At 41.6% G+C, this 17,874-nt stretch overlaps 1 protein-coding gene across 1 annotated transcript in view; it reads left to right on the top strand.

The window, feature by feature from the left end:
- Positions 1-17,360, top strand: part of TMF1 (TATA element modulatory factor 1) — a 35,853-nt gene extending 18,493 nt beyond the window's left edge. The window contains exons 7-17 of the mRNA XM_070738186.1: positions 5,628-5,794; positions 6,753-6,909; positions 9,137-9,229; positions 11,282-11,438; positions 12,528-12,720; positions 13,132-13,201; positions 13,285-13,377; positions 14,186-14,305; positions 15,705-15,851; positions 16,438-16,563; positions 16,803-17,360. Coding sequence (XP_070594287.1) covers positions 5,628-5,794; positions 6,753-6,909; positions 9,137-9,229; positions 11,282-11,438; positions 12,528-12,720; positions 13,132-13,201; positions 13,285-13,377; positions 14,186-14,305; positions 15,705-15,851; positions 16,438-16,563; positions 16,803-16,946 — 1,467 coding nt within the window. The 3' untranslated portion in view covers positions 16,947-17,360. The remainder of the gene's footprint in view (positions 1-5,627; positions 5,795-6,752; positions 6,910-9,136; positions 9,230-11,281; positions 11,439-12,527; positions 12,721-13,131; positions 13,202-13,284; positions 13,378-14,185; positions 14,306-15,704; positions 15,852-16,437; positions 16,564-16,802) is intronic.
- The last annotated feature ends 514 nt before the right edge of the window (positions 17,361-17,874 follow it).

Raw genomic sequence — 17,874 nt, 5'->3', positions numbered from 1 at the left:
GCCCACCAGCCCCCACCCATCAGAGTTTTGGCAAAAACGGAGCATGCAGAGATCAAGAAAGAGCTTCGCGTTTCAGGGGGTGGGCAGTGCCAGTTGCAAGTCACATTTTGGGAAAGATTGAAAATATTAAAATCTTTTCTAAAAACATGGCGTGCAACCGGCACTGCCTGCTGCCCAAAACGTGATGGTCTTTTTTGATCTCCGCAAGCCCTGTTTTTGGAATCGGGGAGAAAAGTGATTGACCTGAGCACACAAAGCCTGAAATAGTAATCTAGGTATTGAATTAACTTAAGTCTTCTGGCACAAACTGCCCAGCAGTTCAGCATACTTCTCCGTACTGAAGGAGTGGGTCCAGCAGTCACATGGGTTGCTCCTGTCCAATCCGTTGGAACTGAGCCTAGTATTAAAAAAGACTGCTGGATCCGCCCCTTCCCCAGAATTCGCTCAGTTCGCATATCCTGCGGTTGTATTGTGATAGCTCGTTCAACATTCTAACACCTAGCCCTACAAAAAATACATGTTAAATCAGCCAAACATATCAATCCAACCCCCCCGGAGGCCTCTAACCTGCCTCTTTCTGGGGTTCCTGTGCTATCCCTGGATGAGCCAAACCTAAATCCACCCCAACCTAACCTATGGGGTTTAGGTCCAGAGGAGCCAGATATTACCGAGGATTCCTCCCAGCCAGAACCTGCTCAGGCCCTCAGGGATCCTCCGGCCTTTCCGGCTGATATTTCTTCCTTGCCACCGGAGTTTTCAGTCTATCTTGACTATTCTGACTAACACCATTGACGCTAAACTCTCATCTTTCAATGTGCCTTCTCTGTCTCATCCCCCTCCACGCTCCTCCCGTCCCGTGAGTTCTTCTCCTTCCTACAGAGCCCCAGCCATGGAGGTCTCTGACTCCTCTCAGGAAGAGGATGAGGACGTGGATGCAGAAGAGGATGATGACCCATTTCAGCGTCTGTCGGAAGATGAGGAATCTCAGATTAAGATTCCAGCCCCAGCTGCTATCTTTCCTTCGCAGCTTTTCAAATCTCTCCTGCTTAAAGCTAGAGTATCCACGGGGCTAGCCGGGCAAGAAAAACAGGCTACTTCTTCCTCAGACCCTCCGGAGGAAAATCTTCCTTATTTCATGAAAGAACAGGAAGACAATGAGGTAATTCCTATGCCCAAGTTGTTTAAGGATGCCTTGCTTAAACAGTGGGACCACCCAACTGCTGGCCTTACTCCCACTCCCAAGGACAAGAAGCTCTACAAGCTCTCCTCCGCCTATGAGGAACTCCTAACATGTCCCAAGCCAGATGAACCAGTGAAGACTCTCCACTCGACTGCCGCCATGCCTGGCGAAGCAGAGGAGGTCCTCCGGCCAGAGGACAAACGACTTGAGCAAATGCTCAAAAGGAGTCTTCTTGCAGACTCATGGGCCATTAAGAGTGCTGCAGCGGCATCCTTCTTTTCCAGAGCTATGCTCTTGTGGCTTCGTCAGCTCCAACCACACCTGCCTCCAGATGACTTACGGGGCCAACAGGATTTCAACAAAATCTTCGCAGCTGCCCAATATGTAGCAGATGCTACCCTCCAATCTTCCAGATTTGCAGCCAGGTCAGTAGCAGCCTCCACAACGGCCAGAAGACTTCTATGGCTCCGCCCTTGGCAGGCGGGAGTAAGACAGAAGTGGCAGTTAGCCATGGGTCCGCTGAAACGTAACCTCCTCTTCGGAGACCTTCTGGTCCCTCTCCTTACAGAGACCACAGACAAGAAAAAGGTCTTGGGACCTACCACCAAGAAGGCCCCTAAACCGTAGCCCTTTCGGCGCACAGGGCGTCAACAGGATCAGGGCTTCGCATTTCAAAGGAGTCCAGGTCAGTATTCCCCTCGGTTTCGATCCCAATCTAGAACCACCAGGGGCAGAGGTTCCCGTTATCAGAGAGGATCCTCTTCTACCAGGGCTTCCAAAGAGCCAGATGGTAAGTTTTCCTCCTTTCCCATAGGCGGTCGCCTAGCCTGGTTCTCTTCCGCCTGGCACCGTTCTTGTAAGGACCCCTGGGTCATTGACACTGTGGAAAGGGGCCTAAGGTTAGAGTTCATTTCACCTCCCCCTAACCGTTTTATTTCTTGTCCTTCTCCCAGTTCCCCTCCATCTCGTATCCGAATGGAGGAGGCTATTTCTCATTTGTTGACTATTAGAGCTATTCAACCGGTCCCCTCTCTCCAGAGAGGTTTAGGCTTTTATTCCATCCTCTTCATGGTCCCTAAGACCTCTGGAGGCTGGAGAGCCATCTTAGATCTAAAAAAATTGAACCGGTTCATAAAATATAGGAAATTCAAAATGCATTCCTTATCTTCCATTTTAGCAGCTCTACATCGGGGAGACTTTATGGTGTCTCTGGATCTCACGGAGGCCTACCTCCATATCCCCATTGTCAAGGTCCATAGGAAATTCTGCGCTTTGCCTTCCAAGGCAGGCATTTTCAGTATAGGGCTATGCCATTTGGGCTCTCCTCAGCTCCCAGAGTCTTCACTAAACTCTTGGGATCCTTGGCGGCTCATATCCGGGCTTCTCCCATTCATATTTTATGTTATTTAGATGACATTTTAATTCATGGAAATTCCAGAACTGGTGTGGCTGCAGACCTCTCTTTTACCATGTCGGTTCTACAGAATCATGGTTTCTCCATAAATCTTAAAAGGAGCCACCTTGATCCATCCACTTCCATTCTGCATCTGGGATCTATCATTAATTCTGAGATATCCCAGGTTTTCCTCTCCACTGAGAGAAAACGCAGCTTTTTGGATCTCATTGCTCGCATCCTGCCCCAGCAATCTGCCTCCATTGCCACCCTATCTTCCCTTTTGGGTAAAATGGTGTCATGTATTGGTATTGTCCCCTGGGCCTGTCTTCACGCCAGGGAACTACAGTGGTTTCTATTACCATTCCAGAGATCGGGCCACAGCAACTCGAATCGTCGCATCACCATTCCACCGACGGTTCGCAGATCCCTCAAGTGGTGGACTTCTCCAGCCCTAGACAAGGGATCTCCCTTCCGGTGCCCCGACCAGTTTGTAGTCACCACAGATGCCAGCCTCTCGGGCTGGGGAGCCCACGCCCAGGGTCTTTTAGCTCAGGGCACATGGTCACCGGAGGAGGCTTCCAGGCCCATCAATTGACTAGAATTAAGAGCCGTGTCTCTAGCTCTAAAACAATTCCAATCTCACATCTCCAACCAGCATGTGCTGATTCTCACCGACAATATAGTCACCAAAATCCATATTTGCAGACAGGGAGGCACAAGATCCAAGGCCCTCATGAGGGAGGCCCTGAAGTTAGGCCTTTGGGCAGAGAAGAATCTCCAGTCGCTTCTAGCCGACCACATCTCGGGGAGCCTCAACGTCCAAGCGGACTGGCTCTCGCGAGCGACCATAGATCCAGGCGAGTGGAATCTCCATCAGTCACTGTTCCACCAAATCTGCCTCAGGTTCGGCCATCCAGTGTTGGATCTATTTGCGACCAAAGCCAATGCCCAGCTCCCTCACTTCATCTCCAGGTTCCCGTCTCCGGGAGCAGAGGCAATCACTGCTCTCAGGAGTCCTTGGCCTCCAGGTCTATTGTATGCCTTCCCTCCAATTCCAATTTTGCCAGACGTGATCAACAAAATCCTCCTGGAGAAGGCCCGAGTAATTCTGATTGCCCCTCACTGGCCTCGCAGGCCCTGGTTCGCGGACCTCCAACAACTGTCCGTCCAGGACCCCTGGCGACTCCCCGTTTCGGAGGATATGTTGCGACAGGGGGCCTCCTTCCATCCAGACCCAGAGTGGTTCCACCTCACCGCCTGGCTATTATCCGGAGGGACTTAGACCGGCGAGGGTATGACCCGGACACAGTGGAAATCATCCTGAAGTCTAGAAGAGGGTCTACCAACCGGATCTACGACCATACTTGGTCCAAATTCCATCAGTGGTGCTTACAGGAGGGCTTATCTCCCCTATGTCTTCCCATCCACAGGATAATCACCTTCCTCATGAAAGGCTTCCACCAAGGCCTCTCTACCAGCACCATCCGCCGACACCTGGCCGCCATTTCTTCCGTCTTGGCGGGGCCTCGCAGGCAGCCCCTCCGCTCCTTTCCAGAAATCCAAGAATTTCTAAGAGGAGTGGCCAACCTCAGGCCTTCTAAAATCACAGATATCCTACCTGGGACTTGCCACGGGTTCTCCACTCTCTTACTCAGGCACCTTACGAACCCCTGAACTCTGCGTCCCTCAGGTACCTATCCTTCAAGGTAGCATTCCTGGTGGCGATTACATCCGCCCGACGCATATCTGAGTTGGCAGCCCTTTCTATCAGACAGGACCTTTGTCAGTTTCACCAGGACAAGGTGGTTCTGCGACTGGACCCCACCTTTCTACCAAAGGTTAGTTCCATGTTCCACAGATCTCAGGATATCATATTACCTTCCTTCTGCCTCCAACGAGAGCATCCCCTGGCAACTAGATGGCACACTCTGGATCTCACTAGAGCGCTAAAGGTTTATATCCAACGCACAAGATCCATCCGGAAGTCTGAAGCACTCTTCATAGCCTACCATCCCAGATCCTTGGGATCCAGAGTGTCTTCTACAGTAATAGGTCGTTGGATCAGAGGGACCATCTCTAAGGCCTACGAGACAGCTTCCCTTTCCATTCCAAGGAATATTACAGCGCATTCCACCAGAAGTGCTGCCACATCTGCCGCTTGGGCGACTCAGGCTCCGTTGGAAGAAGTCTGCAAAGCAGCCACTTGGGCCTCGCCAAATTCCTTCATAAAGCACTACAAAATCGATTCGTACGCATCAGCGGACGCTGCCTTCGGCAGAAGAGTACTCCAATCCGTTATCTCTCACGATAGCAATGTACTCCCACCCTAGGGACCTATCTCTTGGGTATGTCCCATGTGACTGCTGGACCCACTCCTTCAGTACGGAGAATAGGCGTTGATTGCTTACCTGAACGCCTCTTCTCGTACGGTGAGTGGGTACAGCAGTCACTTCCCTCCCTTTGTGTGGTCTTCTTTACCTTCTATTCTATTTTCTTATAACACATGAGAGTTGAACATTAAGGAGCTTCACTACTGAGCCTAGTCTACGGATTCGCGAATTCTGGGGAAGGGGCGGATCCAGCAGTCTTTTTTAATACTAGGCTCAGTTCCAACGGATTGGACAGGAGCAACCCATGTGACTGCTGTACCCACTCACCGTACGAGAAGAGGCGTTCAGGTAAGCAATCAACGCCTAATCACCACCAAAATCAATAAATAAAAATCTCCAAATCAAGGTCTCAAGAAACCCGATTTGAGGAATCAAGCGGGAGAATTGTGAATCTCTGGTGCTTGTCTGTCCCTCACCCCACCCATTCTAGTTAAATGCTCAGAATTGGTTTGGGTTTTTTTGCTCCCCCCAAATTAAAGTGTGTCTTATACTCCGAAAAATACGGTACCTGCTTGCTTTGTTTTCACTGCTTACTTTTCTGTGTTTTTTTGCATTCTGACAAAAAAGGTGTTCTAAAAATCATTTCATGCATAAAGTAATTTAAATAGTTTCATAGATTAAAAACTATAAGGTGGATGGTTATAGCTTTTCTTTATTGCAGGTATTGGATGGCAAAGAAGAAATTGAAAAACAACATAGAGAGAACATCAAGCAGCTAAATAGCGTTGTGGAATGCCAAGTGAAGGATCTTACACGACTTCAAATAGATCTTGAAGATCTTGAAGAAAAAAACAGAAGCGCACAGGCAGCTCTTGATAACGCATACAAGTAAGTCTGTTATCAAAATAATGAATCTGGGCCAGGAATGTTTTCCCTATATAGCACTTAAGTATTTTGTTGTGCAATATGTGTGCTTTCATTTTAAAATATCAAATGATGTGGTAGGAGTAAGAGAAAGCTGCTCTCATAGAGGATCTATCCAACATGATGTATTGATTCTGATCTGCCAGCCTCCAAAAAAACCCTTGAAAAGCTGACTCCTTCCATAATCTTTCCCCCGTCACTGGGCCAGAATAATAGATATGCCCATTTTTAACTGTCTGCAGCCAATACACTTGAATTTTGTGATATTTTGATGTTTTACTATTCTTTTAATTATAATGGCATATAAATTGAAATAATAAATAATACATGAATGAAATACCGGATTTTATCTATTGCTAAGTTATGAGCATCTACATGTCTGCGGAGTTTTCCTCATTTCTTCTTCCTGTAGCCCTCAAACCCATTTTGATTGTTTGATTATTGCTCTTGGTTGCGGTTTTATATTTTCTGTTTATATAACCTCTTTGTTTTATTTTCTTTTGGATCTCTGGGTGTCACGTGACTTTCATTGTCTATACAATTTTATTGTATTGACAATGACAAAGTATTTTTTTTAAAAAATTAAAATTTATTTTTCTTCTTTATTGTTTGTTTTTGTATATTACAGTGCACAAAGCCACCGAGTTGGGTAACTTTATAGATCTGTCTAAACCAAGGGTAGGCAAAGTTGACTCTTCTATGACGTGTGGACTTCAACTCCCAGAATTCCACAGCTAGCATGATTGGCTCAGGAATTCTGGGAGTTGAAGTCCACAAGTCATAGAAGAGCCAACTTTGCCTACCCCTGGTTTAAACTAAAATGAAGCTGTCTCAGATACTATTTCTAATCCTAGACTACATTTGGAGGATACTAAGATACAAATATTCAGATAACTATCCATGGGAACATTTTTCCCCCCAGAGAACTTGCAGATCTTCATAAAACTAATGCTGCAAAAGACTGTGAAGTGCAAGAAGCAGCATTAAGTCATGAAATTAAAGTTAAGGAGGAGCTGGGTTTAATTCTGGAAAAGGCCCAGGAGGAGGCTCATCAACAACAAGAAGCTTTAGCAATTCAGGTAAGTGTGCAATTAAATGCTGAAGAATTCTTGCAGGTGGTATTGTAATACTGTATTTTGTAATGTATTTGAAGTACAGTGGAACCCCGACATAAGAGCTGCTCTACTTAAGAGCAACTCGAGATAAGAGCTGGGAGGGGAGAGATATTTTTGTTCTACTTACAAGCCCAAATTCGAGATACAAGCGCCAAGGAGCTGTCTCCTGAAGCCAAACGCTAACTTCCGCGTTCGGCTTCAGGAGACAGCTGCGAAGCGGCGCGCGTGTTTTAAAAGGTTGCAGCCGGCCTGGGGGGCTCGGGGGGGTGCTTGCAGCTTTCTTTCTTGCTCTTTTTCTTTCTCTCTTTTACCTTCCCTTCCTCTATTTCTTCTTTTCTTTCTCCTTCCCACCTTCTTCCCTCCCTCCCTCCCTTCACTCATTCCTCTCTTACTCTCCCCTTTCATAAGTTTCCTTGCTTCCTTCCTCTGTTCCTGTCCCTTCCCTCTTTCCTTCCTTCCTTCCCACCCTCCGTCCATTCATTCTCCCATTCCTCTCTTGATCGCTTAAAGCCGGTCCCTGGTGCAAAAAGGGTTGGGGACCTCTGTCCTACAGGATTGGGTGGCAGAGAAGTTGAACATATGTAAATTTAAAAGTTTAAGAAAGTTTACAAGTTAAGTGAAAGAAACTTCATTATTCATTTATATGTACATGTACATTTCTTCATTAAAAACATGTCTTTCTGCATAATTTAGACTAACTTTGTGAGTTTTTTGAGGGCTGGAACCAATTAAAATTATTTACATTAATTCCTATGGGGAAAAGTCGTTCGAGATAAGAGCTGCTCGACTTAAGAGCCCAGGTCCGGAACGAATTAAACTCGTATCTCGAGGTACCACTGTACTTAGATTTAACATTGAAGAATGCATCTTGAAATATCTTGTGTCAGATAGCTAGTTAGATGTCATCGGGCCATGTTTAAGTCTTGGGTATACACATACAAATGCTCACTTCAATAATCTGTGTTTCTTCCCAAAACAGTAGGGAATTGAATACATTTCTTTATCCATTGTTTTCTTTAGCATTACTTCTCTCAACTTTGGCAGACATAATATTGTTTCTACTCATTATACCGTGTTTCCCCGAAAGTAAGACAGTGTCTTACTTTCTTTTTATCCCCAAAAGCCCCACTATGTCTTACTTTCGGGGTATGTCTTATATTGGAAAAAAATTGACGAATTTTTTGTTTTAACCATAAAATTAACATTTATTAACAACCTGAACAGACGGAGGCGGCAGACGCGGTGACGTATGGAGGGGGGGTGGCGCGGAAGTGGGCAGGAGGCGGCGCTCATTAAGATCAGAGGGAGGTGGCAGACGCGGCAACGTATGGAGAGGGGGACGGCGCAGGCTTGGGCAGGAGGCGGTGCACAGCTAGATGAGAGGGAGGCGGCAATACCCCCGTGTTTCCCCGAAAGTAAGACATATGTCTTACTTTCAGGGTACGGCTTATATTAGCCGACCCCCCTGAAACCCCCGATACGTCTTACATTCGGGGGTGTCTTACTATCGGGGAAACAGGGTATGTCCAAAGTTTGTAAATTTCTGCTTTCTGATCATTTCCTCAAGGAAGCAGTGATCTTTGTTTTGATCCAGAAGTGATTGGATGGTCTGTCTTATACCCATGGTATTTTGATTGCTGTTTCCAAATTAATATTTTGAAGATTTTACTTGCTCTTTCTCTGAATCTGGCTTTTGCAATCGTACCTACAATATTATTGCTATTACTATTCTGATATTCGTTGTTCTTAAATTGGTCATGATCTTGTATTAAGTTTTTCTAATATATTTATAATTGTGGGTAGATGAATTATTAAGACTGTTATGTCAGAAATCACTAAGCTGATGAAACATTTTAAGTAAAATATACAGGAAAGTTTATATATTTCTAATGGATTACAACTTTTAAATGTTGAAGGATTTGTTTGCTTGTGTATTAAATTTCGCTGTTGCATCAATTCTGTAGCAACATTTGTCTGTAGTGCCATTCAGTTGAACCATTGTAATTATACCTCAAATTGTTTGCTGGTGATCCATGCTGTGGCTAAAAAAATGTTAATTTGTTAAGAAGAATAATTGTTGCAAACATGAATTTCCTAAATCTGAATATATTGTATGATATTAGTAGACTAAAATGTGTTAGAAATGTATCTTTAGTGTGCGGTCCATTGAATCTTTATTTCTGTTGTATAGGTAGCAGACTTGAGAATTGCATTGCAACGTGCAGAACAACAAGCAGCTAGAAAGGAGGATTATTTACGTCAGGAAATTAGTGACCTTCAGCAGGTACCATAGCAGTTTCTTTTGAATTGATGTAGTGTCTTTAATTCTTCTATAATGTTATAAAGCTACATTGACATTCTGGTAAAACCCAGAAGAGGTACAAAGATACCTACAAGAACTTCACAAAGCTGACATAAAAATAAATCTGAAAAAGAGCCAGGTTACGTTTAATAAATTCACCAAAGAATGAACATTTTTTATATCTGGAGAAGAACTAGACATAGTTGACCACTATATACAGTGATCCCCCGGGTATCGCGATCCCGATCATTGCGAACGGCTATATGGCGATTTTTCAACCCGGAAGTTAAAACACCATCTGCGCATGCGTGCCCTTTTTTCTATGGCCACGCATGCGTAGATGGCGCCGGGCAGATCAGCTGCTGGGCGGCTTCCCTGGGTCTTCCCCCTCTTGCTGGCGGGAGGGCGAGCGGCGGGCATCAGCGAGGAGTTTCCCCACCGCCCACGCAAACTCCTCGCTGCCGCTCGCCCGCCCTTCGCCCGCCCACGCCGTTCGCTCGCGCCGCTTCCCAGCTGAGTCCTGAAGCGAACTTCCGTGTTTGGCTTCAGGACTCAGCTGGGAAGCGGTGCGAGCGAACGGTGTGGGCGGGCGAAGGGCGGGCGAGCGGCAGCGAGGAGTTTGCTTGGGCGGTGGGGAAACCCCAGCGCCGCTTCCCAGCTGAGTCCCGAAGCCAAACGCGGAAGTTCGCCTTTGCCTTCTGGCTTCAGGACTCAGCTGGGAAGCGGCGCGAGCGAACGGCGTGGGCGGGCGAAGGGCGGGCGCGGCGGGCGCGCGGGCAGGCAGGCGGCGGACAAGCGGCGGGCGGACAAGACAAGCGGCGGGCGCAGCAGCAGCGAAGAGTTTGCGTGGGCGGCGGGGAAACCCCAATCTTCGGCTCCTCGCTGCTGCGGCGGAAGTAAAAACACCATCTGCGCATGCGCAGATGGTGTTTTTACTTCCGCACCGCTACTTCGCGAAAAACCGATCATTGCAAGGGGTCCTGGAACGGAACCCTCGCAATAATCGGGGGACCACTGTATATACTTTTTCCCATGGATTTTAGTGGAAGGCGATACAATAAAGGAAATTGAAAAGCATGTTAAGTGTGATCCGCAAGCTAAGCATAATTTTCAAGAACAGCCTCCCCCCATGTCTGAAGAGAAGTTTTTGATCAGTGTTTACTACCTGCTCTAACATATATATATGCTAGTGAAACATGGACACTAACCTCACAATTGATACAAGAGCCATGGAAAGGTACCTGTTTGACCTCATAAGACAAGATAAAAAGACCTGCAAATTGATTAGAGAACAAACAAAAGTATACTATATCATTAAGAGAATAAAATAATTGAAATGGAAATGGGCTGGTCACATAGCAATAAGAACTGATGGCAGGTGCATCAAGACAGTCGTAGAATGGATCCCACTGGATCAAAAGTGTCCACGAAAAAGACCTAAAACAAGATGGATTGATGACAGCAAGTATAGCAGGCCTAATTGGCAAAAGAAAGCTGAGGATTGTATCGGTTGGAAACATGGAAAAGGCCTGTCCTGCAGTGGATAGACAATGGCTAAAATGATGATGACACCGTATATTTTAAAACTTTAAAAAAAAATATTTCAAACATGAAATAAGTGTCTCAACTTTATTGGAAGTGTTCTTAGTCCAGAGTGCCCTTATTTGGAGTTCAAACCACTTTGATAAGTTGATGATAAGATCAAAACAATCCAGACAAGATCAGTATGACTAGTTTCCCAAATAAAAGTTCAGAGCAGGCGGTTCCAATTCAAAATACTATGCATGCTTCTGTTAGGTACTTGAATTCAGCTTAGTATTCATGTATGAAATATTCACATAATTGTTTAGTAGCAGAATTTATCCTCCTTAGCAATGTTAATTGTGGTAACAAATGCATGTAAGCACTATATAACATTTCTGTGGGTTGTATTTCCTGTAAGGAATTTGATCGTATATAAGGCTCTGGCAAAATTTCATATTACTCATGGTTTTCTTGAACACAAGTGATATTTACCCCCGCTTAAAATTTCAGAGACTTCAAGAAGCTGAGACTCGCAACCAAGAACTCAGTCAAAGCGTTACATCTGCAACTAGGCCTTTGCTCCGGCAAATAGAAAACTTGCAAGCTACTTTGGGAGGACAGACCTTGTCATGGGAAAAAGTTGAGAAAAATCTTTCTGAGAGACTTGGTAAGGGGAAAAAAATTGTCACTCTCTGAGACTGAACGTGTCAGAAGCCTTTTATGCAGAGCACTTTAATTGATTGGGGATTTGCACATATTCCTGGAAGAATTAAATATGTATCTGGAATTATGTATCTGGAAATATGACTCTGGAATTTCTGTTAGGAGCATTAGATTGGCTGTGATATCACAAACTACCGTATTTTTCAGAGTATAAGATGCACATTTTTCCTCCCTGAGACTGAAAATTCAGGTGCATCTTATACTCTGAATGCAGCTTTTTTCAAAGCTTCCCCCCCCCCTCCCAGCCCTAACTAGGTGCTAACAATGTTCCCAGCTACTGCAGGTTCTTTCATTGTTACTGCCTATGAAGAATGTTTTCCAAGCCCTAAATCTTTGCAGAGTTTTTTTCATTGCTCTAACTTGCTCCAAATGTTTATTTCCAGGCCTAATCAGGTGCTAACAATATTCTCAGCTCTTTCCCGCTTACAAGCTCTTTCACTGTTACTCTCTGTGAATAATGTTTTCCAAACCGTGTCTTTGTAGGTTTTTTTATTGTTTTACTTGCTCCAAATGTTTCTTTCCAGCCCTAACCAGGTGCAAACGATGTTCCCAGCTCTTACCCACTTTTCATTGTTATTCTTTGTGAAGAATATTTTCCAAGCCTTTGCAGGTTTTTTCATTACTCTACTTGCTTAGAATTTTCCATTCCAGCCCTAACCGGGTTCTAACAATGTTCCCAGATTTTACTGGTTTGCAAGCTCTTTCATTGTTGCTTTCTCCAAATAAAATAATGTGCTGAAATTGACCAGACTAAGGATGCTACCCAGATGAATATCTGGTGAGCAGATTCTTTTCTCTACTTTCCTCCCCAAAAACCAAGGTGTGTCGTATACTCCAGTGCGTCTTATACTGGTAATCATATCTAGAAAATGAATGGTATAGATCTGCCTAAAATTGGCTCTTTGGTTGTAGTCAAGTTAGTAGAATTAACGAATCTCATTTAAAAACATTTTTCATCATTGTGCTTTTTAAAATCCCAGATTGTGAACTCATAAGACTTCATAGTGCACCATATTTTTATTCTTGCCTTTAGGTGAATCTCAAGCTGCTTTAGCAGCACAGACTGAAAGAGAACGTGCTGCTACAGAAGAACTTCTTTCCAACAAAATCCAATTGTCTTCTACTGAATCCCAAAATAGTCTCCTGAGGCAAGAAAATAGTCGCCTTCAAGCTCAACTTGAAGCAGAAAAATCCAGGCTAAAGAAACTAGAAAATGAAAACAATAGGTAAAAAATTTCTCTCAATTTCTGTAAAAGTTTTCTCTCAATTTCTCTAAAAACTACATGGATATGGTTCAATGAATGAAGTTGAGATGTGATAGTGGTGTAATTAAAAAAATACTTTGAAAGCAACTGCTGTAATGCTAATGCATATGAAGAATTAGGATCTTAACCACTCAACCATTTGTGCTATTATCACAACACGCACCACTCTGTGACAACCAAATCCATCTGTGATATTGATAAACACAGGTGGTGACCATATTAAATAGCCAAAATTATTGAGTGTAGATTTTGTAGTCATTTTATATTCATGTAAATTATCAGTGTAATAATAATTTAGTAAACAGTTGCATATTTAATACCAGTTCAGGATATGTGTAATACCTTTTTTTCTGTAATTTCCTTTTCACAAAGGCATGAAGTTGAGCTAGAAAATCTTAAAGAAGAATATGTAAAAGTTGTTGAAGGGGCAAAGAAAGAAAAGGTTTGTTCAACTAACATTTTTTGTATAATGTTGCTTCACCAGGAAAAAGAATCAGTTAATACATATTATTTTGCTTTCCTCAGATGTTACTATGTACTCAGTTAGAAATGGAAAAAATGAAAGTAGAACAAGAAAAAAAGAAAACAATATTTGTCCAAGAATCTGCAAGAGAAAAGGTACTTGATCTTATCTGTCTGATAATTCTGGATGTGAAAAACGTAAACAAATGTTAGAAGATGGGAGATATTTTGAATTTTAGTACTTTAGTTTTGTTTTATGTCTTGAAAGTATCATCTTTTCTAGTCAGCATCAGTATAGGTGTTTTGTTATATATTTTATGCTTTGGGTAACCCAGGATAGCCTGCTATTTCCTGTTTCATTGGGTTTCTTCTACTGACTTTGTTTTTCTCTTGGTTGCATTAAGACATTCTCTCTTATTCAATTGGAATATTAACTTGGACATAATTTGAGATGTTTGTATTAAATATATTACAGCTGACATAAAACGGTAATGATTTCAATGAAGCATCAGGTACTAATAAAAAATTGAATACTCATTCTGCTGCCTGAGCATTATCCGGTGAATAGCAGGGCCTGCATATAACTTAAAATGAAAGGGTTAAATCTAGAGCCCTGGTTTCAAAGTGGTTAGAATGCACTGTTGTAGCTAAACTCTGCGAATAGCCTGGAGTTCGATCCTGACTGGACTCAAAGTTGACTCAACCTTCCATTCTTCCGACATCAGTAAAATAAGGACCCAGATTCCTGTGGGCAATATGCTGACACTGTAAACTGCCCAGAGAATGATCTAAAGCATTATGAAATGATATACTAGTCTAAGTGCTATCGCTATTAAACTGTTGGAAAATAGGACAATTCTACTTGTAAGAGAAGAAATTGCATTTTATATATCTGCGCTATTGGAATTTATTCTCTCTCCAAAATACTATTTTGCATGGTTTTCTTGTTTCTTTTTTCTCCCAGGAGCGTAAATTTTACATTTCATCAACAATGGAAACTGTGTCCAGCACGCCAACACTCTCACGCTCAAGCTCCATAAGTGGAGTTGATATGGCAGGACTCCAAACATCCTTCGTATGTCAGGTATTGCTCTTTATACATTTCAACCTCCTCCTCCCCCCCTTTTTTTGTTGTTGCTTGTGCATGTTCAAAGCATTTTTATAGCATTTTTATTGAATCCACTAAAAGCTTCTTTGCTCAGATGAGGGCACATTTTCAAATAGTTTTATCACTAAATGTGAAATAGGAATGGTAAAGCCGCAGGGCAAAATATAGGGCATACAGTAAATAAAATTAGATTTTTGTCTTAATCCACTTTTGGTGAATGCAGATTAAAATTTATATATCATTTAAGAGCAGATGATAAAACTATTTTGCAGTAAACTCTCTAGAACATTAATTAATAACTAATCATTTTGCTACTATTATTTCCAAGGCATCTTTTAATGTCTTAGAAGTTGCATTCATCTGTCATATGTAATCTCTTTCCAAACAATTAAATCTTTACAATAAATGAAAAATACATTAGGGTTTAAAAATAGTGACTAGCCAGAGGTCTTTTAATGCCTGTCATGGTTATGCAGGGATTTCTATCTGCTTGGTCTATCCACATTGCCATACTGTGACTTCTCATAGTCACTCACGCCCTCATCACCTTGCGGCTTGATTACTGCAATGCTCTCTACATGGAGCTACCTTTAAAGAATGTTTGGAGACTGCATTTAATCCAAAATGAAGCCGTGCAAACAGTGTTGGGCCTACAGGGGTATGCCCATGTTTCACCATCACTCCGTTGGTTGCATTGGCTACCGATCATGGGTTAGGACCAGATTACTTATGGGACCACATACTGCCTCATCTATCCCAATGACCGGTTTGAGCCCATAAACCTGGCCTTCTTCGGGTCTCGTCAGTCAAGCAATGTCGCCTGGCGAGGCCCAGGAGAAGGGCCTTCTCTGTGGCAGCTCCGACCCTTTAGAACCAGCTCCCCCTGGAGATTGTGCCACCCCCACCCTCCTGACTTTTCAGAAGGCACTAAAAACAAATCTCTGCCGGCAGGCTTGGGGCTGTTGGGCAATGCTTTCATGCTACGGCTGACAGAATGAATGATGAATGAATGTTAGTCAAATGTGTTTTAATTAATTAATTAATTAATTAATTAATTAATTAAGTTTTAATTAAATGTGTTTTAATTAAGCTGGATTATAGACTTGGTTTTTATTGTTGTTGGGTTTTATTATATTGTGTTTCTTAGATTTTCTATTGTATTGGTTCTCTTTTGTAAGCCGCCCTGAGTCCATAAGAAAAGGGCAGCCTAAAAATCAAATTAAATAATAAATACATTAAAAAGAATTTATTAACTTTCTTTTCAGAGTTAAAAAAAATAAATAAACATTATTATGGTACAAAATCATAAATAATTTGGCTCCAGTTTAACTTGTATTTTATCAGCATTTAATTTCATGGTTATATCGCATTGCAGGATGATCAGTATGACCATTCCTTTGGTTCTGTGTCTGCAAGTGGGACCAATCTGTATGATGTAGTGAGAATGGGAGCAGGTTCAAGTATTATAGAAAATCTTCAGTCACAATTAAAATTACGGGATGGAGAGATTTCTCATCTCCAGGTAAACAGAGAATCATGTATCAATTATTTAGACAGTGTGTGACCAAGATTAATAACATGCCAGTCAGAGTAATTAACTAATGTAGGTTCAACTTAGTTGGATTAATATAGTAGGACAAACATATGTTTTAGATTGTTTCTGTTGTTAACAAGCCAAAAATAAGAAAAAAGTAATTGAAATAACAATTACTCCAAATAATTATTTTGCCAAGTAACGTAGCTGAGAGAGACCTTTAGGGAGAAAGAATGATTGCATAAAAGAATTTTCTAAATGTTGTTTTCATGAGCTTGAATTTCCTTAAATCAAATCTAAATTTTCTTGTGCACTAGTAAAGTATTTTCATTTATTCGTTTTACTTTATCCTGTGTACGCCAAGTTAGAAAATATACAACTCTTTTCCAAGTTCACAATGACTATTCAGACTTGCATTATAAATGCTTATTAAGTTGGTTTTAAGATGTGTTCTTTATTTGTATTAGGCTATTGTATTTTGCATATAGTACTAACACTTAACTTAAAGAAAATCAAATTAAATTAAAGAATTAGTGAATGGGTTTTGAAATCTTATTGTCAAATATTATTTTAGTTGGAAATTGGAAACCTTGAAAGAACTCGATCAGTAATGGCTGAAGAGCTGGTGAAATTAACAAATCAAAACGATGACTTAGAAGAAAAAATTAAGGAGATCCCCAAGTTACATGCACAATTAAGGGTAGGTTTCTGTCAATTTATTTCAGAATAAACTTAAAGGAGACTACTACTACTAATATAAAACCATGTAGCAACAGACCTTTAGGCAACTACTATTATTTGTATAATAAAATAAGTGATAGTAACAAGTGTTTTGACTGCATGAAAAGGTTTAAATTTTATATTAACCAAAAAATTAATGACAGAAAAAAAGAACCTTTGTGGGAACAATTTTATAATTACCAGACAATATTGTTTCAGGATTTGGATCAGAGATACAATACCATCCTTCAGATGTATGGAGAGAAAGCAGAAGAAGCAGAAGAATTGCGATTGGACCTTGAGGATGTAAAAAATATGTACAAGACTCAGATTGATGAACTTCTGAAGCAAAGACATAGCTAATTATTGTTCAGGTTTTGATCTGAAAACAATGTTGCATTAAACTGTAGAGCTGTTTCTGTAAATGTAGTTACGTTTGTAAAAAATGTACTATAAAGTGATTATAATGTTGAGTTAATGTGATGGCAGGAATCACTGTTGATGACCGGCTGTCAGCCATTAAATTATTTGTTAATACTTAAAATCTTTTATCTCCAGCTTACTCTCTTGGCTCTCATAGTATACATATTTACTTGTACAGTAATAACTTTAATTGTGAAAACATGATCGAAACTCTCACATTGATGGTGTTGTCCTTATGCCAGTAAAAGGGATAGTGATGGCAATTGGGATACTCTTACCTCTGCAATGCTTGCATTGATTCCAGATCTGCCCGAGAACTTAGGAATCTCTGGAAAAAAATTGAAAAAGAAGAAAGCAAGGAAAAGTTCTATTGTGCAAAAATATATTAATATGGCATTGATTTTCAAAAAAATGTATTTGAAAATTTGCACTGATACAAATTTACTTCTTCATACTTATCTATTCCTATTGAAATGGATATTTAAAGGAAAATATTGTGGGTACTTTAACTATATTAATAGCAATGACTTGATTTGCTATACGCAATAAAAGAGATGGGATGTCTTTATAACCTTGATATCCTGCTCATGTGATTTACTATACAGTACTGCCTCTTTAAAGCAAGCAACACAAAGCAACTTACCTTTTAAAAGCAACAAGATATCCCCTACTTGATACAGTTTGGTATATTTTTAAAATATTTTGCTGTGTTTCAGCATAGTATACCAAAACATAGCCTAACATTTATTAGTTTAAAGAACTATGAAAGGCAATGCAGGGATATGTTTGTAAGAAAGTTTACACTCAAATAGTTCTTTTTGCCTCATGGCCTAATTCAGTGTGTGTCAATGCGCTAACATTTCAAAAA

This window comes from Erythrolamprus reginae, chromosome 2, assembly GCF_031021105.1.
Source record: "Erythrolamprus reginae isolate rEryReg1 chromosome 2, rEryReg1.hap1, whole genome shotgun sequence".
Lineage (NCBI taxonomy): Eukaryota > Metazoa > Chordata > Lepidosauria > Squamata > Dipsadidae > Erythrolamprus > Erythrolamprus reginae.
The sequence above is the reverse complement of the archived record's forward strand: the minus strand, read 5'-3'. Positions and strand labels throughout refer to the sequence as shown.